The sequence below is a fragment of the Lithobates pipiens genome, unplaced genomic scaffold (genome assembly GCF_037356315.1).
Source record: "Lithobates pipiens isolate NorthernLeopardFrog02 unplaced genomic scaffold, aLitPip1_a1.2 Scaffold_16, whole genome shotgun sequence".
Taxonomy (NCBI): domain Eukaryota; kingdom Metazoa; phylum Chordata; class Amphibia; order Anura; family Ranidae; genus Lithobates; species Lithobates pipiens.
Genome location: NW_027507748.1, coordinates 656428141 through 656455839, shown reverse-complemented (window position 1 = coordinate 656455839; position 27699 = coordinate 656428141). Strand labels below are relative to the sequence as shown.

General features: G+C 42.9%; 1 protein-coding gene across 1 annotated transcript in view; it reads left to right on the top strand.

Moving 5' to 3' along the window:
- Positions 1-27699, top strand: part of CNTN5 (contactin 5) — a 780450-nt gene that overhangs the window by 586820 nt on the left and 165931 nt on the right. The window contains exons 14-15 of the mRNA XM_077484405.1: positions 1333-1491; positions 19437-19586. Coding sequence (XP_077340531.1) covers positions 1333-1491; positions 19437-19586 — 309 coding nt within the window. The remainder of the gene's footprint in view (positions 1-1332; positions 1492-19436; positions 19587-27699) is intronic.

The following is a 27699-nucleotide window of genomic DNA, read 5'->3' as shown; positions in this document are numbered from 1 at the left end:
GACAGTAAACTGAGGTTATATAGTGAAATACAGTACTTAGAACTCCGTATAAATGTTTAGATGTTGAATTTTAAAAGCAGCACACTTCTGTCAGATTAGCAAGCCTGTGAGATCAGCAGGCTTGCCACTGCTTTAAAAATTCAACATCTAACCAGTCAGACGGAGTCCTAAGTACTGTATTTCACTATATAACCTCAGTTTACTGTTAAAAATAAATGCAAAAGGCAAAACTCTGGAGGGTGTAACAAGATGTCTGCTTTCCCCCTTCTCAGTGTATCCTTACTATGGAGGAGTGTGGGGTGTAGCAAGATGGCGGCGACAGAACGTCACTTTCGTTACACATTGTGACGGGTCGCCTAATCTGACTAAACACTCCCCTCCAGTCCCTAGACTCCCCACTGTGTGTCACATGCTGTGTGGTGCTGACTTTCTTAATATATGGCTGTAATATGTGTTGCAGAATATAACTCAGTACAGCCATAACAAAGTCAGCACCACACAGCATGTTACACTGACAGAGCCATACAGCACTTGCTGTGCTCTGATCATCATAATGATAATTACCATGGGCACACAATGAGATGCTACTTTACATGGGTGTTGGGGAAGGGGCAATAGAAACACACATCCAGGCTGCATTTTTACCACCCCCAAACCACTCCAATTTGAGAATTTTTCATCTAAGCTTTGCAATCAGGTCCGCTTGTCAGTTTTTCCATGCAGACCTGATTGAAAGCTCCATGTAGGTCTACAGGAGTCCATATATGAATTGACTTGTGTGCATTTACATCCGCCTACCTCCGTGTCCATTCAAGGCCAGGAAATAAAAATGGAAAAATGGAATAGAACACCTAAATGTGACAGATCAGAGGTAGCCTGATGTAAATGGACACAAGTCCGTGGTGTATGAGGACACAAACTGAACGGGCACAGATGTCAAAACACTGACATCTCTCCCATTCAGATCCAGTTATGATTGGTGGGACACTGTAAAGCTTCCTGGTGTTATAGCTAAGGTGGGTTCCGTCTACGGTCCAAACACACCTGAGCTCATCCCTACTAATTAGTTTTTATCAAAGTTCTAGAGATCTCTGCTGCTCTATAATAGTGTAAAAAGTTTAGAATAATGATGGTTATTAAAGGTTCACCTTTTGGAACATGTTACATGTTTCAGCTCCTGCCACCAGTCCCCCAGATTTCGTGACAGCGTGGGGTCAGGGGTGGGGTTGTGGGTGGAGCCAAGGGGGGCCCCATCAGGTAGGCGGTATGGGGCCCCATGATTTCTAATAGTAGGCCTGCACTTGATCATTCAATTTGATGTTTGTTTTTCAGGTCCACCTGGTCCCCCAGGGGTGGTGATCGTGGAGGAAATAACCGAGACTACAGCCACGCTGTCCTGGAGTCCTGGAGCTGACAATCACAGCCCCATCCTCTATTACAATTTACAAGCCCGGAGCCCTTTCTCATTAGGCTGGCAGACTGTGAAAACAGGTAGGCTTGATTCCCAGCTTAAAAGTACAAAACGTTGTATACATAAAAAATCAGAACACAAGCATTCTATTAAAGCAGACTTCTGATCAGAATGAAAGGTACCAGTAAACTTGCATCCTATAAGCACCAGTGCTTTTTTCCTCAGAGAATAGGTGCAGGAACCCCCCTTATATGTCCCTTTGTGTCTCTACCCCCTACCTACCTGCAAGCACTGACCCTTGGTTCTGCCCCTGCCCAGCTCTGAGCACCGGCCCTTGGTTTCCCTCCTCTAACCAGCTCCCAGTATGATCACTTTTAGAGAATATGGGGCCAAATATAATTTTGTAATGCTAAGTAGTTTGTATGGAATTTGGTAATGATAACAAGACAGCAATTAAATAGATCCCCTGCAGCCAGCAGTAATAGACCCCCAGCAGTAACAACAGATCTCCCAACAGCCATCATCATTACTAGACTCTCCAGCAGCCAGCAACAGTGGACCTCTCCCAAAACAGTAGATCCCTTCCAGTAACCTCCAGTAACAAAAGATCCTCTACTAGCAACAATAGATTGCCACGCAAAAATAGATCCCCTCCAGAAACAATAGGCACCCCAGCAGCCAGCATCAGTAGACCCTCCATCACACACCAGCACCCCTTGAATACATTCAGTGCTGGAGGGGACTGCCGGGACTGCTTTTTCCCGCGTTCCAGCTGAAAAAAGCCCTGATCAACACAAAACTCAATTTAACATGATTCCGAGATTCTTTACAACATATTGCCAATATGGGATGTAGCAAGAAATTCTTTTTTAGCATTTTGACTAAATGTTCCTGCCTTCTGAATCTGCTTTGATTTAAATATAAGCCTTCCAGTGCTGTATGATATTGCATATGAGATGGCATATGATAATATGTTTTTTGTAATGTCCACCTGTCATGGGCCTTATACTGAAGAAGTGATTTTTACGCTGGCCCAGTGCAGCTCCCTTTTGTTAAAATATGATGTCAGCTTAAAGTGAACTTCAAAAAAGCAGTTTGGATCTTTTTAACTCTCTCCCCAACCGCAATTTTGAAAGTACATTTTTTTTGTATCTTGCTCTGCCATGCCTCTTGCCTCCCTTGCCTCTTGCCTCCATTTTTGTCTAGCAGAGAATGATGCAAGTCTTGCTCCAGCAAACTTCTGGTATATCCATGTCAGATATCTTGGGACGCATTAGCCTACAGACAGTGGCTAATGGAGAACAAACCTGATGTCTTGTTATCACATACCGGCTGTAAGAACCCAGAAGAAAGAGCTGGTTCCTGTTGATGTGAGAAAGGAAGATGGAAGCACAAGACCCAGCATGTGGCCAGGGAGTATCACATCACAGAAAGATGACTCTGAATTTGCTGGGTGTATGAGTACATTGTTTGTTGATTGAGCATAACCCAGTGTAATCAGAAATAACTTGCATATCTCAGTGCATTTCAATGGGATCAGCAACTTCTGTTTTCCCGAGATCAGTCTCAGCATGTTGCTTAAATCATACTGACAAGGGCCCAGTATAAGGTTTAATTTCATAAAGAGTAGCAAAACCTCTATTCACTGTAATAACCTGCCAATAACTGAAGAGATAGAGGAGAACCTACATAGTGTGTCAGTACTCATCATTAGGGATGGGCCGAATGGACCCATGTTCGGTTTGCACCAGAACTTTCGAACACCGCGAAAGTTCAGACCCGAATAATGAACCCCATTAAAGTCAATGGGACCCGAACGTCAAAAATCCAAACTGCGCATTTTGAAGGCTTATATGCAAGTAATTGGGCATACAATGGTTATGGGGGTCCGGGTCCTGCCCTGGGGGACATGTATAAATAAACACAAAGTTTGTAAAAAAAGTAATTTTTAAATAAGCACCATGAAACCTATACAAAAAAAATTCTTCCAGATGAAATTATTGAACACCCTCAAAGCTAGGCAGCCTCGAAGTGCTTCAGAGATTCTACATCCCAAAAAGACTTAATCAGTGACATCGGCATCAAGGGCTTCATAGCTGGTAATCCAGAATTGATTAATTTTTATAAAAGTCAAACGGTCCACAGGGTCTGTGGACAGAAGCATTCAGTGATCAGTAACGAAACCTCCTGCAGAACTGAATTCCCATTCTGAAAGCACGCTGGATGCAGGGCAGCTCAACAACTCAATAGCATACCGGCAGGTTCTGGCCAGTGGTCTGTTCTCACGACCCAGTACCGTATATACTCGAGTATAAGCCGAGATTTTCAGCCTCTTTTTTGAGGCTGAAAGTGCCCCCCTCGGCTTATACTCGAGTCACCGCTGTCTGACTGCCCGAACAGCGTGTCGAGCAGACAGACAGCGGCCATTCTACCTTTCAAAAGCCGCGCCTCCGCCTCCGCCTCCGCCTGTGATAGGCGGAACACTCAATTTCCCAGCAGTCAGTGTTCCGCCTATCACGGACATCGGCTCATCCTCGGATGAGCCGATGTCCGTGATAGGCGGAACACTGACTGCTGGGAAATTGAGTGTTCCGCCTATCACAGGCGGAGGCGGAGGCGCGGCTTTTGAACAGGGGAATGGCCGCCAGGGCGCCGACGAAGAGCGGCGATCCTGGCATGGGACGACACGGAGGCTCGGGACGGGACGACACGGAGGCTCGGGACGGGACGACACGGAGGCTCGGGACGGGACCGGACGGAGGCTCGGGACACAGGTAGGCTGGACACACAAGGCTGCACGGACACACACACACACACACACACACACACACACACACACACACACACAGGGATGGATGGATGGACACACACACAGGGATGGATGGATGGATGGACACACACACACACACAGGGATGGATGGATGGATGGACACACACACACACACACACACACAGGGATGGATGGATGGATGGACGCACACACACACAGGGATGGATGGATGGACACACACACAGGGATGGATGGATGGACACACACACAGGGATGGATGGATGGACACACACACAGGGATGGACGGACACACAGGGATGGACGGACACAGAGGGATGGACGGACACACACAGGGATGGACAGGCATATCTCACCCTCGGCTTATACACGAGTCAATAGATTTCCCAGTTTTTTGGGGGTAAATTGGGGGCCTCGGCTTATACTCGGGTCGGCCTATACTCGAGTATATACGGTAAGTCAGTGGTTCGTAAGCTGGAAAGCTTTCCATCTCTGTTTTGGCCCCGAGGTAATCGTCCACCATGTGATGCAGACGCTGCCGATGGGATGTGGAAGCTGACAGCCCTGGGCAGAGGGACTAAAAAAATTCAGAAAAGCCTCACTTAGGCGGACGCCTTCTCCAATGCTCCTCTCTTGACCAACAGAAGACTCAAAATTACGTTTTCCACGACACTGTAACCTACTGGAGTCAGGAAAAACATTCAATAAAATCCTCTTTAATGAGTTCTGAGACCTTCCCCTTAAAACGGTGGTCAAGAAGGGTTGGCAATCAGTAATCATCCTTCTCATTTATGCCACGTATTCTTGGGTCCTTTCGCAGGCTTTGAAGCATAAGGTTGCCCAATGTGCCTCAAATTTGCCGAGGCTTGAGAAGCAGACTCCTCAGGGTTACTCAGGATGACAGCATCTGGAACTTCCTCCTCCCAGCCACGTACTACTCCCAAGGGCCCTGGGGTTGGAAAGCCATCGCTTACAGATTGTCTTCCTCTTCTTCGAATACTCTGAAAGTACCAGAATCCCCCTCCTCATCCTCCTCCCCTCTCTCTTCCTGTTTGTTCTGTGGCATAGGAATGATGGTGTCTGGAAACAGTGGACCTTGAGAGGAAAGTCCTCCTATTCCTCATGTTGCTCTGCTTCCAGTGCCTTTCCATAATGCCACGCAGAGTCTGCTCCAGCAGGAACACAACAGGGATTGTGTCACTGATGCATGCACTGTCATGGCTCACCATCCTTGTGGCCTCCTCAAATGGTGACAATATAGTGCATGCATCCTTAATGATCATCCATTGGCATGGGAAAAAAAAGACGAGGCGGCCTGAGCCTGTTGTTGTGCCGTACTGGCACAGGTACTCGTTGACAGCCCTCTGCTGCATGTATAGCCACTGTAGTATTCCCATGTTGAGTTCCACTTGGTGGGCATGGCACAAATCAGGCAGTTTCCTGCTGAATTTCGGCTAACTGAGCACTGGTTGCATATGACCACCTGAAATGGCTACAGACTCTTTTGGCCTGCTTTAGTACATCTTTCAACCCTGGGTACGTACTTAGGAAACACTGCACCACCAAATTGAAGATATGTGTCAGGCATGGCACATGTGTCAACTTTCCCTGTCTGAGAGCGGACAGGAGGTTTGAGCTATTATCAGATACCACCATTCCTGGCTCCAGCTGGCATGGTGTGAACCACCTCTGGGCCTGTCCCTGCACAGCTGCAAGAATCTCTGCTCTGGTGTGGTTCCTGTCCCCTAAACACACCAGCTGAAGCACTGCATGGCACCTTTTAGCCTAACTCTGGGAATAGCCCTTTGGACGCTTAGGGGGTACCTGATGTTCATAGGACAAGTCTGCAAAGGAGGTCATAGAGGTGGAGGAGGAGGAGGTAGAGCTCACAGGTCTGGCATCATCACCACCAGCTGTATGGAGACGTGGGGGCACGACAAGCTGCAGCACTGAGTCCTATCCTGGATCCTTTCAAGTTGCAAGCAGCGTTACCCAGTGTGCTGTAAACTAAATATATCATCCCTGCCCATGCTTGCTGGACTACGTGTCAGCAGTAAGGTGGATTTTACAGCTGACTGCCTTGCCCAACGATGCCAGAACATTCCCTTCCACATGATAGTAGAGAGATGGAATGGGCTTACATGAAAAGTAGTAGCAACTGGGAACCTGCCATCATAGTACAGCAAATTGTGCAAATTCACGGAAGGGGGCAGAATCCACCAGGCTGAAAAGCAGAAGTTGGAGAGCCAACAGCTTTGACAAGCTTGCATTCAGATGCTGGGCATGTGGGTGGCAGGGACTGTATTTTTTTTCCGCTGCAGCAGATGGGGCAGAGAAATTTGCCAGCTACAGTCTATAGCTGGTGGTGTGCTGCTGGCAGATGTGCTGCTAGGACCTGGGACACCCTGTGCTATACCATCATTCCTGACTAAAGAGGGTAAGTAGGAGGAGGAGGTGGAATGATAGATGTGTGCCCCTTTTGTGTGGCTTTTAGGTGCTCTTGCCAACAGGAAGAGCGGTTGGACGTTAAATGCCTTGTTAAGCATGTGGTACACAAATAGTTGGTGTTTTTGCCACATTTGATGTGCCTGAGACACAGTTTGCCTAAAAAACATAGCTGCAGTAGGAGTCCCGACGCGTTTCATCCTCAAAAGACGTCATCTGGTCTTTTGAGGACGAAACGCGTCGGAACTCCTACTGCAGCTGTGTTTTTTATGAAATAAGCGCTTGATTCATTGTATACATGTAAGTTCATTACCTTTTTTTATAAAATTTTCTTTTAAAACGGAATTACACTATTGTGGCCCCTATTTCCTTTTGCATGGGTTCGACAATGTGAGCTGGATTACATTGCTGAAGATATTTCATTATTAAGTATTTGAATGGAATAGTTTGATCTGAAAGTTCCCTGGAGAGTTTATCTTTGAGAGATCTGCATAAGAGTGCATAAGCCTTTGTGATCCTTCGAATGTATATTCGTTTGGATCCATTATATCTGGTAAGCCTATATCATAACTGGTGATGGGAATACCACGTGGTGTCTGCATGCTGTCTTCATATAAAGAAGGTGGACGGTGATTTCTACTTCACGTGTGGATTGGATCAATATCTATAAGAGACTTTTTTGTATCTCTTTTTGGACTTCTTTGCATCACTTTATATTTTATAACCAGATATTTTCATCTTTTATTAAATTTTTTTACACAAAAAATTGTGCACATAAGGTGTATTTGGATGAATATTATTTTCAAATGAATGTTATATAATCTTGGTTTGACATTTATTTAATACTGTCAGATTACTGAAAAGTTATATATAAGGTCACTTTTCTTTTTTAGCGCTACACTATAGTTTAACCCTTTCCCGCCGAGCGTACGCAGATGTACGTACTCGGTTTCCGGGGGGTATACCGGGATGATGCCCGCACTTGCAGGCATCATCCTGGTACCGTTTTTTGCAGCAGGCGATTGGCTGTCCAGGCATAACAATAGCTGTTATGCCGGGGGAGCGGGAGGGGACGTCCCCCCCTCCCGCCGCCTCTCGCCGCTGTTACCGGTGCTCCCGATTGAGCGGATTAGTGATTCGTCGGGTCTGGCTGCTGGGGAGGAACTGGAACAAAGCCGTAATCGGCTTCGTTCCAGTCTCCTCATCGTAAACACGGAAGCGACGTCACTTCCCGTTTACTCGGCTGCCAATGGCGCCGGTTTTAAAAAATATCCGGTATTCAGAATCGCCGTTTTCGGTGATCTGAATACATTGAAGTGTAAAGGAGGGGTGGGGGGTCTTTTAGACCCCCGATCCCTCCATAAAGAGTACCTGTCACCGCCTATTACTGTCACAAGGGATGTTTACATTCCTTGTGATAGCAATAAAAGTGATCAATTTTTTTTTTTTTAAACAATTTAGTCATTTTAAAATAAATAAAAAAAATAAAAAAATAAAAAAAAAATGTTTAAAGCGCCTGCCGTCCCCGCGAGCTCGCGAAGCAAAGAAAACGCATACGGAAGTCGGCCCGCGTATGTAAACGGTGTTCAAATCACACATGTGAGGTATCGCCGCGATCGTCAGAGCGAGAGCAATAATTCTAGCACTAGACCTCCTCTGTAACGCTAACCTGGTAACCGTAAAAAAAATTTAAAGCGTCGCCTATTGAGATTTTTAGGTACCGTACTTTGTCGTCAATCTACAAGTGCGGGCAATTATAAAGTGTGACATGTTTGGTATCTATTTACTCGGCGTAACATTATCTTTCACATTACGCAAAAAAATTGGGCTAATTTTACTGTTTTTTTTTTTTTATTCATGAAAGTGTCCCTTTTGCCAAAAAGTTGCGTTTAAAACACCATTGCGCAAATACCGTGTGACATAAAATATTGCAACAATCACCGTTTTATTTTCTAGAGCCTCTGCTAAAAAAATATATATAATGTTTGGGGGTTCCAAGTAATTTTCTAGCAAAAAATATGGATTTTAACTTGTAAACACCAAATTCCAAAAATAGGCTTAGTCATGAAAGGGTTAATAATTGATGTTGGGGCTATGGCAGGAATAAATGTGGACAAGGAGGCAGGTTTATCCCCTCTGGTAACTGCAGGGGACTGCACACTTCACTCTGCCTTCTTGGCAGAGGATGAGAAGGATGAGGAAGGTTTAGTAAGCCAGTCCACCTCCTCCACTGCATGCTGTGGCTGGATAGCACTGACAATTGAAGCAAAATAGCACAGTATAGCACACTAATTAACTAACTAACAGCAATGAACAGAGCCCTGTTCTATCTCTCTCCACGCCAAAATCACACTGAAAATGGCTGCCATTGAAAGAATACTTTTATACTGTGGGGCAGGAATGAGCCATCATTGGCTAAAGTCATGATGACAGTGTCCAGTCATGACTCTGATAGTGCTCTGTGCCCTGATTGGCTGAAGCTTTCACTGCTTCAGCCAGTCAGGGCTTGCAATGCACTGTTCAGCTCCGCAATGCATTGTGGTCGGTTCAGGGGGTCGAACAAACGTTCAAACGACCCGTTTCTTTGGCTGTTCGCCGAACGAGCGAACAACAAATGTTCACCTATACCTACTCATCATATACAGGTATTAGTTCTGCCATCTATTAACAAGATATGAAAGTGGAGACATTACTTTTCCTTTATCCCAAATATCTCTCTTGAACATATCTGGATGTTTGAAAAGAACACAGGTTCACTGACCTGCATAAAATTATTCTATTAGAATAATGTAGTCACGTTTCTCTGATGCCCCCTACAGTGATAATAAAAATGAAATCTCTGTTTTTGAACATGGAAATTTGTGCTATTCAATATAAAAATATAATATTTTTATTTTTAAAAAAAATTGGTGCACTAGGAAATGTGTCAGTGTGTGAGTATGCTTGGCGAACTTGAGAGAAGAAGGATTGAGACTTTAGTGTCTGCATGTTAGGTGAGCCATGTATTGACTTATCTTTCAGTCTGCAGAGTTTTTTTTTTTTATATTTCAGTAATGAGTAGGCAGGTGCAACTTTGGGGGTGTGGGGGCGGGATGTGAAAAGGAAAAAAAATGTTTTTAAGTTCAACCTACTGGTTAAACAAAAAAGTACTAAAAGTACTAACCAGCCTTAGATCTTCTAGACAAACCTCCAAGAATCCCATCTAACCAGAGTTTGGGAGGTATATAGTATGTTTACCAGCATTACTGGTTGCCCATTAATACTCCTATTGAGGAAGAGAAATCTGCTCTGATCATCTGGTCATTTGGTCTTGGAAAGAGGAAGGCAGGGATCTAGAGATAGGAATGAGGATGCTTTTGATTTGGAGTCTGGAGAGTGTGGTAAGTTTTAGGATAAAACTAGAAAATTTAGGAGTGTTCGCTTTATTAAAATGTGTCTCCTGAAGATAGACAACATGAGACCACAGTATCCAATGTTTTCCCAAGACCTGTGATATTTTTGTCCAGGAGATTTAGACCACTGGTGTTTAAAGATATAAATTTGGTTGATACTATAGTTTGCTTGATGATGCATAGTCCCTACACCCACTTTTTAAATGTCCCTACTCCCTGGGGGTGTCACCACTTTTGACATGTTCTCTATAATATAAAGTAAATTCTGAATCTTTTAGGGAAGTTGGAACCCCCATCATATTGGTTACAACCTTTGTAGAGACCCTAATAGAACTAAAGTGTGAAGATTTTACAACTGCAGCCAACAAGACCTTTAGGACACTGAAAAAATAAACAGTACAAAAAATGAAAGAGCTTCTAACCACAGAACCCTTAGGAAAGCAAAAAACTCTCATAAAACATTAGCAGTACCCAGTGCAGTGTGCTGAGGAAGGGGGTGCACTTCCAAAATGCATTAGCTGTACCCTGTGTTCTGTGGCCTAGCTCTGAGGAAGGGGGTGCTCCCCCGAAATGCGTTAGCTGGGCACCATGTTCTGTGCATATCCATGCACTGTGTTGATGGCCTTTTTTCAGTTGTAATTTGTGAGTACCCACTTTTATACAAAAATGTCTTCTTATTAAATTATCTCTAGTAATGCACTAGGTGTGCACGCCATCCATTTCTGTTTTTCTTTTAGTTCCTTTTGGATTACCCCATCTGAGGAAGGCAGCATCTAGTTTGGGATACCTTATATACCTTCCACACCACCATTTGTTACTCCACACCTTGAATGACCTATTAGCGCTGGAAGTGTGTTTTTTTGTATCTTGTGATTCAATTTGTTCCAGTATTGGCAAAATTCCTCCCTGGCCCTAAGGCTACTTTCAAATTGAGGTGTTTTTCAGGTGCTAAAGGGCTAAAAATAACGTCTGTAACGCGCCTGTAAAACGCCTCCCCTGCCACCCCAGTGTGAAAGCTGGAGTGCTTTCACATTGGAGCGGTGTGCTTGCAGGACAGGAAAAAAAGTCCTGCAAGCAGCATCTTTGGGGTGTTGTGGGAGCGGGTAATACACTGCTCCTAAAGCCCCCCTGCCCATTGAAATCAGTGGCCAGTACTGCTGAATCGTCCGCAAATCTCTCCAGCAGAGGCAATTTGTGGGCGCTTTTAAACCTTTTTTCCGGCCGCTAGTAGGGGTTAGAAACCGTCCCGAAAAGCGCTGCTAAAAATAGCGGTGCTTTACCGCCGATGCCCGCCCCAGTGTGAAAGTGCCCTAAGGGCAAGCACATGGTTTCCTAGATCAGATGTCAGATTTAAGGGCTGATTTAATAAAATAGGCTAAAATTGAACAAAAAGAAAATTCTTTATTTTGTTATGTTCACTTCTTGTGTCTGTTTCCTTTTTAATTTTTATTTTTCGAAATACGTCTTTTATTTTACCTTTTATAATAGTAAAACATTTTTTTCCAATTCATCTTGGACTGTCATCTCGCAGCTGGCTTAATGAGAATGAATTGCTGAAGCAAGGCTTGCTAGCAGTACCCAGAAGAAAATTAATTGTCTAACCTCCATTCAGTATCTCCTGCTACATTTCTTCCCCTGTCTTTTGATAGGATACAATAGCAGACGGTTAACAAGAATCCCCTGTAGGGATACAGAGGAATGTAGCTGGTCTTGGCTTTTTTTTTTTTTTTTTTTTATTATTTATATAGTTTTCGTAACATAAGACCTGTCTTTGGCAGATTTTCAGCATTATATGTAACATGGACGAGTATCATTATCATGAAACTCGGAGATTATACGATAGGCAATTTAAACTGCCTACATAATCCGTGGCTAAACAACGAAGCCCTAAACCCTAAGCCATGCCTAATTTGCAGTCACACTTTATTATATGGAAGCGGATACATTTAATAGGCTGGTGCATGTTTAGTGGTGACATCTATCTTGGGCCTTCATGGGTTTCTTCTTTCATCATCGGAGATGAGGGGCAGGAAAGCCTTGATCTGCCTGTGGACACCTGATATGAATTTAGGTCAGGTTATATATAGAGAGCTTTGAAATTGGAGCTAGAAGAGAGGGGACTCGGAATTTTACAATACATACTGAATAATTTTGCTTGGCAATTTGTTTTTGGAAATCGTTAGCAGAGGCTTCACTTTTCTTATATAATGACAGTACAAGGTTACTCTGTAAAAATGGTGTGTACAATAACCAATCATGTGGGCCTGATTTACTAAAGTAAATAAACAAGACCAGGGATCGATCACTATGGTACACTTGCATCCCAATCTGCATACATAACAATCACCGCTAGATTATTGGTCACTGATGGTCATTGCATACAGTGCAGGCCTTTGATGTGCACGTTGAACATCCAAATATTGCTACTTTTATGTGCTTCCATTGTGATAGGGTTCACCTTCCAATATGCACCTCAACGTTTTTATTGACTGGCTTACCAAACAGTAAAATGTGCCAAGCTCAGTAATGTGTCAAAAACCCCGTTGTCAATATCAACATGTAAAAAATGATATTGTATGCATGTGTATTTATCAATGGAATCTTTATTTACCAGCGCCAACATAAGAAATCACATATGCCAGCTAACCCTTAACGCAAACCTTCACTCATTTCCATGACTTTGCATGCGTGTAGCCTATGATCCACAATATATAAAGCTACCTCTTTTTTTTATTTATAAAAATGCCCCATCCTCTGTTCTCACCAAGGCCAGAATGACCTCTCCTGCCGTCCTATGGGTTTTCTACATCAAATATCCCAGGAGGCTTCAGGTACCTTACAGAGGCTGAAGAAGGATGGACATGGCACTGGAGCAGAACTGGCATACATCATCAGGGAGGTGGCTGACTTATCCCAGAAGAGAAAGCTGGGCTCCCGTTGATGTCAGAAAGACAATGGTGGCACCAATGGAGCTTAGAGTCACGGCACGACAACGCTGGGTTCACTAAGTGGTTGAGTATGTTTAGGAGGACACCAGCAGTGACAGAAGTAAGGTATAAAACACACACACACGGGAATCGGAATCCCTCGCATAAGTTTAACTAAAGACAAAATGTTTTCTTTCGTTTTGGATAGAGAGGAGAGGGATTAGAACACTTGTCAGTTTTTATTGCCCCTACTAGGGAGATTCACCCACTCAATTGGTTCTGTTTACTACCCTGTTTCCCCCAAAATAAGACCTAGCGTAATTGTCGGTGATGGCTGCAATATAAGCCCTACCCCCCCCCCCCCCCCCCAAATAAGCCCTAGTTAAAGTTCTTGTAGGTCTTGTTTTTGGGGAAACAGGGTATTAGCATTGAAAGTAAAAGTAAAAGAAAATCCAAAATTATGGATTGTCCCCAGAAAAGTAATAGAGAGGAAATCTTCCAATGGAGACACTAGTTCCTATGGCCTAGGGGTCCCCAAGGGATTCCCTTAGATTGTAGGGATTTCCTCTCACTTCTTCTTTTGGCTATGGAAGGTAGTGGAAGGCAGATCCACTGAAGGCAAGAAGTGAAGGCAAATTTCCTCAATGGGGCACAGATGTAAAAAAATAAACCAACATGGGTTTTAACCCTCTTTTACTCTATCCAAAATGAAACAAAAAACGTTGCCTATAGTTCTACTTTATGTTTCTGCACATGTACACAAATATATATGCATGCACAGTAAAATTTGCAATACAGTTCACCAGAGCTTTTTATATATTATTATTCATTTTTTTACAGTCTTCTTTAATGACAGTCTTGTGCATTTACATTTATACATGAAATGCACATTTAAAAAGCAAACTGCGGTTGGACACAAAAACTCACACCTTTCTTTTAGACAACTAATGCCACGTACACACGGTCGGACTTTCCAGCAGAAAAAGTCAGACGGAATCTTTATATTGAATATTCTGATCGTGTGCATGCCTCACCAGACTTTTTTTTTAGAATATTCAGACGGACCTAGAAAGAAAACATGTTTTAAATCTTTCCGACGGAATCAATTCCTATTGGGAAAACCGTTTGTCTGTATGCTGTTCCGACGGACCAAAAACGACGCATGGGCAGCTTTTAGCTACTGGCTATTGAACTTCCTTTTTCTAGTCCCGTCATACGTGCTGTATATCACCACATTCTAGAAGATCGGACTTTGGTGTGATCGTGTGTAGCCAAGATCGTTTCAGTGGAACTCCGTTGGAACAAACCATCAGAGTTTATTCTGACGGAAAAAACGGTTTTAAGTACACGGTGTTACTGGGCATATGTTATAAGGCTGAAGAGTAGATTCCATAGCCACACTTATTATTTGTATATAAGCTATTAAATAGTAAATTCTTCTTTTCTCATGATTGACACATAAAACCTTTTAGTAAATAATACCACACCGGACATCTATGCTTCAGTGCGAATGTGTGACTACATGTTTTAAAGAGATAAAAAGGAGAACCATCTCCGAAGACTTACCAATGTGGACACAGACCACAATAAAAACCTCATAGGGATTCTAAAAATAACCATTGTGTCTAAAACTGGAAATGTTTGGGGTGGAGTTCCAGTTACAATAAACATCTTGATTTTGAATAACATGTCAGTGAATAACATTTATGAATATACTGTTGTAGCACTTCCCCTAAAGAGCCGCTGGTGAATTTTTCCCCTTGGAGCACACATAGACAGGCACACAGCATTTTCTGCATTCCACTGGTTAAAAAAAACAGTCTAGGGGTTTCTTTTTTGGGGTTTTATTGAGAATTATTAACTGGGAAAGGGAGAGGGAGCATGAGATACCCCAGAAAACTGTAGAACTGAATAACTTGAGGACTCCTTAACTTTCTGGCTGCTCAGTACAAGAATGAAAGTCCCACAGGATCTCTATGCTGACAGTGATTAGTACTTCTTCCAGAGACTAATAGCTACACACACTTACTAACCCCTCAGTAATGGGGTTGCTTACTCACATAGGCACAGGACCATCAGATGCCAATATCTACCAGGCTCTTCCTAGTGAGGGAGATGTAGACTCACACCACCATACAGCCGGACTCATTCCCACAAATTTCCTCCTGGCTCTCTCCAGTGAGCTTTTCCAGACCCCACTTTATCCCTGGACTCAAACATGCAAATAGCCCCCAGGTAAGCCTAGCTGGGACCTCAGTGTCTTCCCAATGGATTCTTCTGAAATTTGCACAGGGGTCTCCTCCAGCACCACTGTACCCAGGAATTCTGCTGCTGCTGCTCAGGCCTCAAGCTATTTATGAGCTCTCTCACACCTTCTGGGCATCTCCCCAGGGATTGACTACAGTCCCATTAAGACTGTATGCCCTTCTCTTCCTCCCACTATGGTTCTAGAATTTAGGAGAAGAAAGTGGCCCTAATTAATCAGCTCCTTGCACCTCTAATTACAGTGGAGCTAACTACATTTACCTAGCAGCCTACATGCTTGGAGGGTGCTCCACTTTATATACTTTATGTAGGTCTACATATACAATGCAGTGTGAATGATTACACCCTTAGGTTTAGGCCCCAATCCACCTCAGCTTGGTTGCCTGACCCACAAAGCATCTCGTGACCTCTCTCTTATAATAACTTTTCTGGATTTATTCAGAAAGGTGCAGAGATGGCCAAACAAGATGGAATAGTATAAGAAAGAAATGTTGGATTGCAAAATTAAGAGCCCCTAGAATAAAATAGAAAAATACAGATGAGAACAAAGGAAATTTCCTTGTAGCTGTGATCTGAGAGGTGACTTTGATTTTTAGACTTGTAAACTATTCTATTTTTTGGGTAAGTAAGCAAATCGCTATTGATATTTTTCTCCCAGGGCTGTGAAATATAGGTTGTTCTGCTGGCTGCACAATGTTTACAGGGAAGGGTAAAGTTCTTGGACTCAAGCGTACTTTTATAGCTACCTGAAGCAGTAAATTGCCTATGTATCAACACTTTCAAAATTGGATCACAAGTCCTCATGCCTGCAGCCATCAAGCTCTTAAAGAAAAGGAATAATGTTTGGTTCATGGAACCTGAAAAGCTTTTTATAACAAACAAAATAGGAAAATGACTGCGGTGCTCTCTCACTTTTATTGCTGCGAGTAATATAATCTGACTGTCTGAAATGTAATAACGCTTTGTATAAAACAAAATGTATTAAAAGTGCCCGGCTACTTGTCCCTGCTTTGCTATATGCAGCTGCTCACATCTTTTGATATTAAAGGCATATTTCAGAATTGGAGAACGTTGTTAGAAATGCTGTCATGATTGGATTTTTATAGGCCACATTGTGAAAGCCTAGGGGAAGGGTCAAATCTTCCGCTGGTCTGGGTCATCCAGGGGGAAACTTTTTCAACACTGCCTGCCTTTCTGTCGCCAGCACAGGAAGTGAGGGAAAGTCTGCCCAGCAAGGGAATATACTGCAATAAAACCAACATTTTTTAATTATAGCCTTTCCCTATCCTATCCAACCCCTCTCTCACTCCCCCTACTCCCTCTGTCCTCCCTCAATTTTTTTTTGGGGGGGGGGGGGGGCTGGATTTGGGTTTCATGGCATATATACACCATAACACACATACCTCCCAACTGTCCCTGATTTCGAGGGACTGTCCCTGATTTCGAGGGACTGTCCCTGATTTGGAGCAATGTCCCTTTGACCCTCTTTCCTCCTCATTTGTCCCTCATTTTGGTCTGATCTGTATAGTTGTATATACAATGCACTGTTTATCTTTCAAAAAGTGTTTCCCAGTGCTAAGCCTTTCATCCAATTTCTAAATCGCTGCATTTGTACATTTTAAAAGCCAATATAAAGGAATAGTAGTGATAAAAAACAACACTTGTGGGTTTAATAAACTTTTTTTTGGTTAATTCTCCTTTAAGGGGGTGTGACAGGGGGTGTGTCCTATGTCAACATACGTTTGGTAGTAGGTGTCCCTCATTCCCATCTAAAAATGTTGGGAGGTATGTAACACACATTATAAGGTTTGACATTGCAATTCAAACCTCAAGGCAGATCTACAAATCACAAAGCAAACTGCAAACCAATTTTTTCATGCACGGAATGATCGTGCAAAATGAATGAGCTGCTTAACATAACATGCCTTAAGGTAAGAAACGTACTACTTTGTGGTGAATGATCTCTTTAAGTCTAACTCCAGATTTGATCAAGCTTTAAATAGTTTGTTTGGACCAAGCTGGTCCAAATGAACTATTTCCGTCACTAACAGGGGTTCTTGTGGTCTGGTCAGCGCTGTATAAACTTTATGTAGCATCAGCTAAGTACAGTATACAGAGTTGTGTTACGGTAGCTGGACAGAGACTTTCCCGGCCCACTCCCAGAACAAAATCGAGTCAGGCTGAGCACTGATCAGCCAATTTAAAGAAAGCTTTGTATTTTGTGAATGAGTGCAAGGCTTCCTCTGCGACCCAATGCAACTTAGTGTGCTGCTCAGGCTCTGTTTGAGTGGGGTGTATGAATCCGCCACTGGGAGTGCTGGCTGGGGATGGAGCTCGTCCCAGATCCTGCTGTGACTCAGAACAAAAGAATCCCTGTAACCGCATGTCTGTGTAGCCTCTAGAATTGGTGTAAGAGTGGCAACCTCAGCCTGGACTCCAGCCAGGACATGCCCCCAACATGTTTCTCTCCGCCCCTCTGAGCTTAGTCAAGGCTACCTCTGATTGGCTGAAGTGGGGATCATGATGTTATTCCCCTACCCCTCCACCTCAGCCAATCAGAGGAAATCTTGTATTTATCCATAAAATGCAAAGCTTCCTCTGAATAGCTGAGCAGCTCTCAGCCCGATTGATTCATGGATCCTCCCCCTTTCTATGTGCCCACATAGCAAGTCGCTTGCTATGGGGGCATTTGTGCAGGCTCAATCCCCTGTCAGAGTCTGTGTGTCCATTGACGCACAGCTCAGCCCACCCCACGCTCTCTTCTTATGGGCTGTGATTGATAGCAGGAAGAGCCAATGGATGCTGCTTCTGCCTCCATGTCCAGAGGAGAAAGAGCAGAGTGAGCCTCTGCTCTCGTGCACATTGCTGGATTGAGATCGTACTAAGGAGGTAAGAATTTAGGGGATACTATCGCCCGACATTCTTCCCATTCCCCCCGTGCCTTCACTCAACTTAACAATCCCTTAGGGAGACGATAACACCCACAACCAATGACATACCCCGGCAGCTTCAACTTTGGATTGTGTACAGTTCACTTCCCGACCACCTGCAATGGGAACCTATCGGGCCAATCTCCGCGATCCTTCCACTTACAGTCAATATTGTTTAAGGTGTAGACTGCTATATAAAACAAGATGGGTTAGAGACCACCCCTCAGTTTATACTGTTATCTGTGATCTCAATTTGTACTATGTCTTTCCCTTTTTTTTTAGTACATTCTGTATCGCCTGCTATTGTACTGTTTAAAACTTCAATAAATTCTTTATGGAAAAAAAAAAAAAAAAAAAGAATTTAGGGGGGTAGAGCTGAACACAGACGCTTTTTTGCCTGAAAGTGACACTAAATAAAGGTTTTTTTTCATTTTTTTTAAAATAACAAACATATCATACTTACTTCCACTGTGCAGCTTGTTTTGCACAGAGTGGCCCCGAACCTGCTCTTCTGGGCTCTCGCAGCTCCTCCCACACATCAGATTACCCCCTAGGAGAAGCTCTCTCCCTTGCGGGTGTGCTCCCGAGTCCAGCATTCGGCGTCCATAGGGGCCGAATGCAGGACTCGCCCCGCCCCCAGCGCCCGCGTCATTGGATTTGTATGAAAGCAGCGGGAGCCAATGGCTGCGCTGCTATCAATCTATCCAATCAACAGCCGAGAATCCCGGGCAGAGAAACAGCGCGTCCCTGTGGGTCAAGTTGAGTAAAACAGGGTGTCTGGGGGGCCGGTCACCGACAGGTGTTTTTTCACCTTAATGCAAAGGAACCTTTGCAACCCCTTTAATGCAGAAAATGCATTACGGTAAAAGTCCTGCTGTTTCAACCACTTTAATGTTACACAGATAGGGGTTCCGGCAGAGGAGGAAAGTGCTGGAGTCAGCCAGAACAGAGGTGTAAGGTAAGTACCGCAGCATTTACTTTAACCCCTAGACATAACAAGATTGTAAAAGATTACAAAAGATTACAAAAGATTACGTAAAAAGATGAACTAATTACGGTTCCTACCTATGACAGTTTCAGCAATGTGCTTACAATATAGGTAATGACATTTCCTGGTATTATGAAAGGTGGGCCTATAACTACATGCTGGTATATATAAAGACAAATGTATACAATTTGAGCTCAGAAGCATGATGACCCTTTCAGGTATCTTTGACAGGCTATTATTCACGGAACATATAAACAGCTCTGTTTTCATGTGACATCTTCACTTTACAGTTCCTGACATTATTAGCGGAGATATGGAGTCGGCCATGGCAGTCGATCTGAATCCCTGGGTGGAATACGAATTCCGAGTCGTCGCCACTAACAGCATTGGAACCGGGGACCCCAGCATACCTTCCCGAGTCATCAGGACTAACGAAGCAGGTAATGTCTCTTTAATGTCTTCCTTTGTGCGCACATGACCTTTCTGCAGTTAATGGCCTAGACTGCACAGCTACAATAACTTGGGCTCTTAATGTGCCATTCTGTGCTGCAAGACATTCACGTCTCTATGTGTTTTGTTATCAGACTGCTATAGTATGTTCTTAAAAAAATGTGTCATATAACATAACCCCAAGGCAATTTCAGAAGGACAATTACTCTTTGTGTAAAATAACTTATTTTTTGGGGTTCCTCATGCCTTTAAGATCCATTGCAGGTGGAAAAAAAAATTCACCTGTCTGTGGCCATTATGAATGAGCGAATGAGTAATCTTGGAGATTTTTTTCGCTGTGAATTAATGATTTTGCTGTTGCTGAAATTTCATGGGAGCGCAAACGCTCAACTTAATTTACTGAGCTGCTTAGGCCAAGTTTGCTTAAAAGATTACTCCACTTTTGTGAACAAAAATAGCATTTTAACTACTTCAGCCCCGGAAGATTTGGCTTCTGAATGATCAGGCCATTTTTTGCGATTCGGCACTGCGGCGCTTTAACTGACATTTGCACGGTTGTGCGATGCTGCACCCAAACAAAATTGACGTCCTTTTCTCCCACAAATAGAGCTTTCTTTTGGTGGTATTTGATGGCCTCTGCGTCTTTTATTTTTTGCGCTATAAACAAAAAAAGAGCGACAATTTTGAAAAAAACACAATATTTTGTACTTTTTGCTATAATAAATAACCCCATTTTTTTATTTATTTGTTTAAAAGCTATTTTTTTTCTCAGTTTAGGCTGATATGTATTCCTCTACATATTTTTGGTAAAAAAAATCAAATAAATTGCAATAAGTGTATATTGATTGGTTTGCACAGAAGTTATAGCGTCTACAAAATAGGGGATAGATTTATAGCATTTTTATTATTTTTTTTACTAGTAATGGCGGCGATCTGCAATTTTTAATGGGACTGTGACATTATGGCGGACACATCGGACACTTTTGACACATTTTTTGGACCATTGGCATTTACACAGCGATCTGTGCTATAGAAATGCACTGATTACTGTAAAAATGTCACTGGCAGGGAAGGGGTTAACACTAGGGGGCGATCAAGGGATTAACTGTGTTCCCGATGTGTGTTTCTAACTGTAGGGGGAGGGGACTGACTAGAGGAAATGACAGATCGTGATTCCTAGCTATTAGGAACACACGATCTGTCCCTGCTCTGCCTCTCGTGCCCGAAATAGCTTGTGGCCAGCAGTCATCGCGATCGTCAGCCACGAGCATCGGCACCCCCGTGGCATGCACGCCTGCTATCCTGATCCCGCGAGCTGACGCACAGCTACAAGCAGTTAAAAAAAGAATAATAATATAGCATATATAATTGCTAAACCGGCCATATTCTCATTTGATGTTATTAAAAATGACTTTTTCTTTTCAATCTGCAGCCTCTGTAATGTTCTGTAAAATTTGATGTATAGAATTTCTCTAGAAGTGTCATTTCTTGCTTGCTTGTGTGATTGGCTCACTGATTTTCCCAGAAGTCTGCACTAATATACAAGTCAGATTTTTGGCATCCTCTGAAATAAGAATTATATTTTTGGTGGTACTCCCCCTAAGGGTTGGAGCGGTAGTAAGCTGAGCAAGAAAAATAACTTTTCCTTTGCAATGCAATGTTATAAAGCACTAGTATACACCGTATACTAGCACATTATGTGAAAGTTACCTAAAAACTAAGCCCTCCAGTGGTGCGCTGTCATTGCTGACAGGGCTTCCATCTTCACCCGGGCTTCCTTCCGGGTTTGTGGGCTCCGGTGGCTTGAATGGCTAATTCCCGATAGCTTCACTCCCGTGCATGTGCACGACCATGGCACAGAGCTCTGAAGGAGTGGCAATATGCCGTTCCCTCAGAGTGCATTCACCTGTGACGTCACCAGCTACAACACAAGTAAATATCTCCTAAACCAGGGGTCTCCAAACTTTCTAAACAAAGGGCCAGTTTACTGTCCTTCAAACTTTAGGGGGGCAGACTGTGGCCAATGGGAGAAGAAAATGTCTTGGCATCAGTGGGTGTAAGCTATGCCCCATCATTAGGGCATTATGGGGAGGAACAGTGGCCTGTTGTTGGCATCAATGGGAGGAATAGTGTCCCATCATTGGTGTCAGTGGCAGTAATGGTGCCCTATCATTGGTATCAATGGGAGGATGAGTACCCATCATTGGTATCAACGGGAGGAATATTACTCCATCATTGGTGTCAGCAGGAGAAATAGTGTTCCATAATTGGTGCAAGTGGGAGAAATAGTGACCCATCATTGTTGCCATGGGGAGGAATAATGTCCCATAATTGATGTCAGCGGGAGGAATCGTGTCCCATCGTTGGTATCAGTGGGAGAAACAGTGTCCCATCATTGCTATCCATGGGGAGCATAGTGTCCCATTGTTGATGCAAGTGTCAGGATCTATCCCACTGTTGCTGCCTGTGGGGGGAAGAATGCCCCAAAGGCCAGATAAAATCAAGCAAAGGGCCACATCCGGTCCCAGGTCTGCAGTTTGGAGACCACTGTCCTAAACGTTGCATGTTTAGGAGATATTTACAGTACCTACAGGTACAGTAAGCCTTTTTATAGTCTTACCTGTAGGTAAAAGATAAACAAAACAACTTATATACCACCTAATTACTTCTGAAGGAATGCAGACACTGCAACTTTCCACATCAGAACACTGAATGTGCATCAACTGAATAGAATGAACGCAGATACTCCCATTGAGGAATCAGTATTCCAAGGACATAGTGGGACAGTGGTGTGGATTTACAGAGTTAAAATAGGCAGTGAGGAGGTAAAAAAATCACTTCCCAACCACCTATCCACCACCGATCGCTCCTCAGAGGGCAATCAAATGTAAAGGAGCTCTTACTGGTTGCACAGAGCTCTCAAAAGAACCCATAGTGCCATAAATGATCATGTTTTATTGAATCCCTAGGACATTTGTTTAATTTTACGATTGTTTATTTTATATGGCAAGTGTTATTTCATCCAGTACAATAGTACTGTGCCAGAAACAGCACCATTTGTTATGTGTGATATCCCAACAGCGGCTACACGACTTCAGCTTGGCTAGGAGGCTGAATCCGTTACGTCTTGCATGTTTTCATATACTGTTACGGGTGATTACTTCCACGCTTTGTCCTCCAGGCGCCAACCTCTTCTGCAACTAAGAGATAATAGCAATAACCATATGGGAAGCCTATAACATACACATACATTGAAGAAATGGATGCAGATTAAGGGATCCGAAGAGGAATCTTAATTGCCATTACCAAAGTCAATATGCAATTTGTTTTCCCCTTCTCAGACATAGACATAATTGCCAAAGGTTTTGCTAGGGATGTGATTGCCTTTCTTCAGGTCAATATAAGTATAACTGCAGGACGAGTGTTACTGCCGCTTAGAATTTAATAAAGCGCCGACTCGGCTTCCTTTTTTTTTCTTCTTTTATGTTAGTACGAGTGCCCTTCACACAAACAGCACCAGTTCTGTATGGCAGCTAGAGTGGAAACACAATGTATTGATGGAATTCAGACCAGTGTGGTTCTAAGAGACGCTCACTATGAAGTTCAAACCTAAGACTGTTTCTTTTCTTTCTCTTGTTTTGTTGTGTCGGTGGAGCAGTAGTTATAGAGCAAGAACAATGGGGTGTGAGGTTCTAGCAAACACAAAAATAATAACAAAGGTAACAGAGGAAGGAGTGAAAAGCTCGAAGGTGGATACGCTGCACACTTTAAAAAGATAATGTGGAAAGTATAAAGAACTCTAAAAAACATTGAGCGTCAATTTATTTATAGCACAACTGTTAGAAACCAAACAAAAAATAAAAAAAAAAGTATTATAACTCAATAAACCACTTCATAATGTCTATTAACCTAATGCCAAGGTCGAAAAAAAAAAATAGTGTATATATAGAATGAATGTGAGACTCCAGTATTAGAACAATAAACTAATATAAAAAAAAAAAAAAAAACCTGATTATAACTCAGTCAACCAGTCCATAATGTCTATTAAATTAATGCCAACAATAACTCAAAAAATCTAAACTTTTTATCAATATACTCATGCCATATTAAAAAGTTCAAAACAACAAGAACACAAATGTTGTGTGTTGGGGGGGGGGGGGGGGGGGGGTGCTGTGGGGTTTTTTTTTCTTTGTTTTCCCCCGGTACTATATGGTATCTTATGAATTAAATCGACATACTATACTTTGATGCGGGGGACGGATGGGAGGGGAGTTTTAAATATCCTTTTCTTTCTTTTTTTTTCTTTTTTTTTTTTAGTGGTTGTTGTGGGAGGGGAGGGAGGGGGAAGAGGGAAGAAAAAGGAAAGAAAAAGAGGAGAGAAGAGGGGGCTGGGTGTACATAGATAAAAGCTATAAATAAGAAATTGAATATATATATATATATATATATATACATATATATATATATATATATAGAGAGAGAGAGAGAGAGAATTTGTATGTAAATGGATATGCTTGGAAAAATAAATAAAAATCTATAATAAAAAAAAAAAATAAGTTCAAAACAATTTTTTTCTCCAAAGCTTTACGGTGCTGTGCTTGTCAAAACCTTATGAACCAAAAAGGAGCCGTGAAATCACAGCATACAAAAATGTTCACAAGGATACAGGCATGGTACAACCTCAAAAGAGGAAGGACCCCAAACCCTGACCTCCCCGGAGTGCAAGGCCCCTGACAGGGGCAAGGCACTCTAGGGTCTATCTAGGTCAAAGCCAGGAGGCCACTTTCCTTAGGGACCTTCTGAAGCTGACAAGTACTTGGTGGGGGGCTTTCCTGAAGGGACCCCCCCCCCCCCCCCAGTTGGGGAAAGGAAAAAGATCTGAAGGCAATAGATCCTTCACCCGACAGCAGGGCAGGTGCAATAACCTGCACCCTCAGTGTCTGTGCATAGAAAGCAAACAAACACATGTGCAGTGCCTACTGCCCATGATAAAAATGTAAAAATAAATAAATAGTGCCAAGCGCAGTAACACAAGGCAGGCCTTTTTATACACTATAAAAATTTCCCTGAAACAATGCTATCAGCTTTTTTAGTTTTTCTTCGGCAAACTACAGGGAATGTCTCCTTTATAAACAGAAATATAGGCGTAAAAACCTAAAAGTATAACTATCCCAATAGCAATACTGTCTGTCATGGCATTACACAGTCTATATTAGTCCATGTATGTGGTTAGTGACATGTGGAAAAATATGAAGTCCGGAACACTCAGGGCTGCCAACATATGGGAACAGTAACCAAGTTCCAAAGGTACTGCAAAAAACAAGGAGAGAGGTGCCTCTGGGTGTAGACGTTTAAAACTTTTAATGGTACATAAGGTAAAAAACTCACGTTTCAGAAGAAGTCACAGGCATGTAGGTCCCAACAAAGGTAAGTCCTGGTGTGGACGGTCCTGCTATTCCTGGTCCTTCACACTTGGGCGCTGACTTCAGTGGAGTAAAGGAAGAGCCGGCTCGGATGGCGTGAGACGCAAGGAGGAAGATGGAACCAGCAAATGACGTCACACCAGGACTTACCCTTGTTGGAACTTACATGCCTGTAACTTCTACTCAAATGTGAGTTTTTTTTACTTTATGTACCATTAAAAGTTTTAAACGTCTACAAACAGAGGCACCTCTCTCCCCTACATAATGGAAATGAGGAGAAGGGAACTAGGATAACAACCTAGGTGACAACATGTCTTGTTTATATATACAGAACAGTAAGTTAGTGCTGTCACCCTAGGATAGGAAGTGTGTTACTGGCTGGATCAACAGATGAAAAGAAAACTAAGGCAGCCACCACACCTAAGGACTGGTAAGCGCCACATTATTACATTTTCATTTTTGGAGCTTTAATATTACCAAACTGTTATGTGGCCGAAAAGTAAGGCCGAGGAGTGCTCACTAATATCCAACGAAGCTAATTTTCAGAAGCTGAAAACAAATATACAGTGGTGTGAAAAAGTGTTTGCCCCCTTCCTCATTTCCTGTTCCTTTGCATGTTTGTCACACTTAAGTGTTTCGGAACATCAAACCAATTTAAACAATAGTCAAGGACAACACAAGTAAACACAAAATGCAATTTGTAAATGAAGGTGTTTATTATTAAAGGTGAAAAAAAATCCAAACCATCATGGCCCTGTGTGAAAAAGTGATTGCCCCCCTGTTAAAACATACTATAACTGTGGTTGTCCACACCTGAGTTCAATTTCTCTAGCCACACCCAGGCCTGATTATTGCCACACCTGTTCACAATCAAGGCATCACTTAAATAGGAGCTGCTTGACACAGTAAGGTCCACCAGAAGATCCTTAAAAGCTACACATCATGCCGAGACCCAAAGAAATTCAGGAACAATTGAGAAAGAAAGTAATTGAGATCTATCAGTCTGGAAAGGGTTATAAAGCCATTTCCAAAGCTTTGGGAATCCAGCGAACCACAGTGAGAGCCATTATCCACAAATGGCGAAGACATGGAACAGTGGTGAACCTTCCCAGGAGTGGCCGGCCGCCCAAAATTACCCCAAGAGCGCAGCGACGACTCATCCAAGAGGTCACAAAAGACCCCACAACAACGTCCAAGGAACTGCAGGCCTCACTTGCCTCAGTTAAGGTCAGCGTTCATGCCTCCACCATCAGGAAAAGACTGGGCAAAAATGGCCTGCATGGCAGAGTTCCAAGGAGAAAACCACTGCTGAGCAAAAAACATCAAAGCTCGTCTCAATTTCTCCACAACACATCTTGATGATCCCCAAGACTTTTGGGACAACATTCTGTGGACCGATGAGACAAAAGTGGAACTCTTTGGAAGGTGTGTGTCCAAGTATATCTGGCGTAGAAGGAACACTGCATTTCATAAAAAGAACATTATACCAACAGTAAAATATGGTGGTGGTAGTGTGATGGTCTGGGGCTGTTTTGCTGCTTCAGGACCTGGAAGACTTGCAGTGATAAAAGGAACTATGAATTCTGCTGTCTACCAAGAGATCCTGAAGGAGAATGTCCGACCATCTGTTCGTGTACTCAAGCTGAAACGAACTTGGGTTCTGCAGCAGGACAATGATCCTAAACACACCAGCAAGTCCACCACCGAATGGCTGAAGAAAAACAAAATGAAGACTTTGGAGTGGCCTAGCCAAAGTCCTGACCTGAATCCTATTGAGATGTTGTGGTATGACCTTAAAAAGGCCGTTCATGCTCGAAAAACCCTCTAATGTAACTGAATTAGGACAATTCTGCAAAGATGAGTGGGCCAAAATTCCTCCAGGACGCTGTAAAAGCCTCATTGCACGTTATCGCAAACGCTTGGTTGCAGTTGTTGCTGCTAAGGGTGGCCCAACCAGTTATTAGGTTTAGGGGGCAATCACTTTTTCACACAGGGCCATGATGGTTTGGATTTTTTTTCACCTTTAATAATAAACACCTTCATTTACAAATTGCATTTTGTGTTTACTTGTGTTGTCCTTGACTATTGTTTAAATTGGTTTGATGTTCCGAAACACTTAAGTGTGACAAACATGCAAAGGAGCAGGAAATGAGGAAGGGGGCAAACACTTTTTCACACCACTGTACTTGTGTATGGATCCTTTTTTCACCCTAACTAGCTCTCCTTCCTATATAAAAAAACAAAAACAAAAAAAAAATCACTCAACTGCCTTTATCAAATGACCTCATGCCTTTGTATAATAACATTTACATGATTCTTTATCTTATTAATAATTCAAACGTCTTCACCAACAGAGATGCTGTAAATATGCTAATATAACATAGATATTATGACAGATGCAAATAAATGGTAGGGTCCTGCTCATGAATATTCAGGAAGGAGCATGTGGTGCCGAAAATAAGCAGTAAGAGATACCTCTGTGTGGATCTCATTTTACAAGTCCCTGTTCCCAGCCGCTGGCAGAGGCCTGTGAACCATCTTTATACTCATATATATACACATGGCAAGTCTTCATCTTTACAAGCTGCGTAATTATAGTGTGCCAACTGTGCCAGCACTAAAGAACATATTGGCAGTTTAGAATTATATGTTAATAATATTAATTGCTTATATCTGCGTT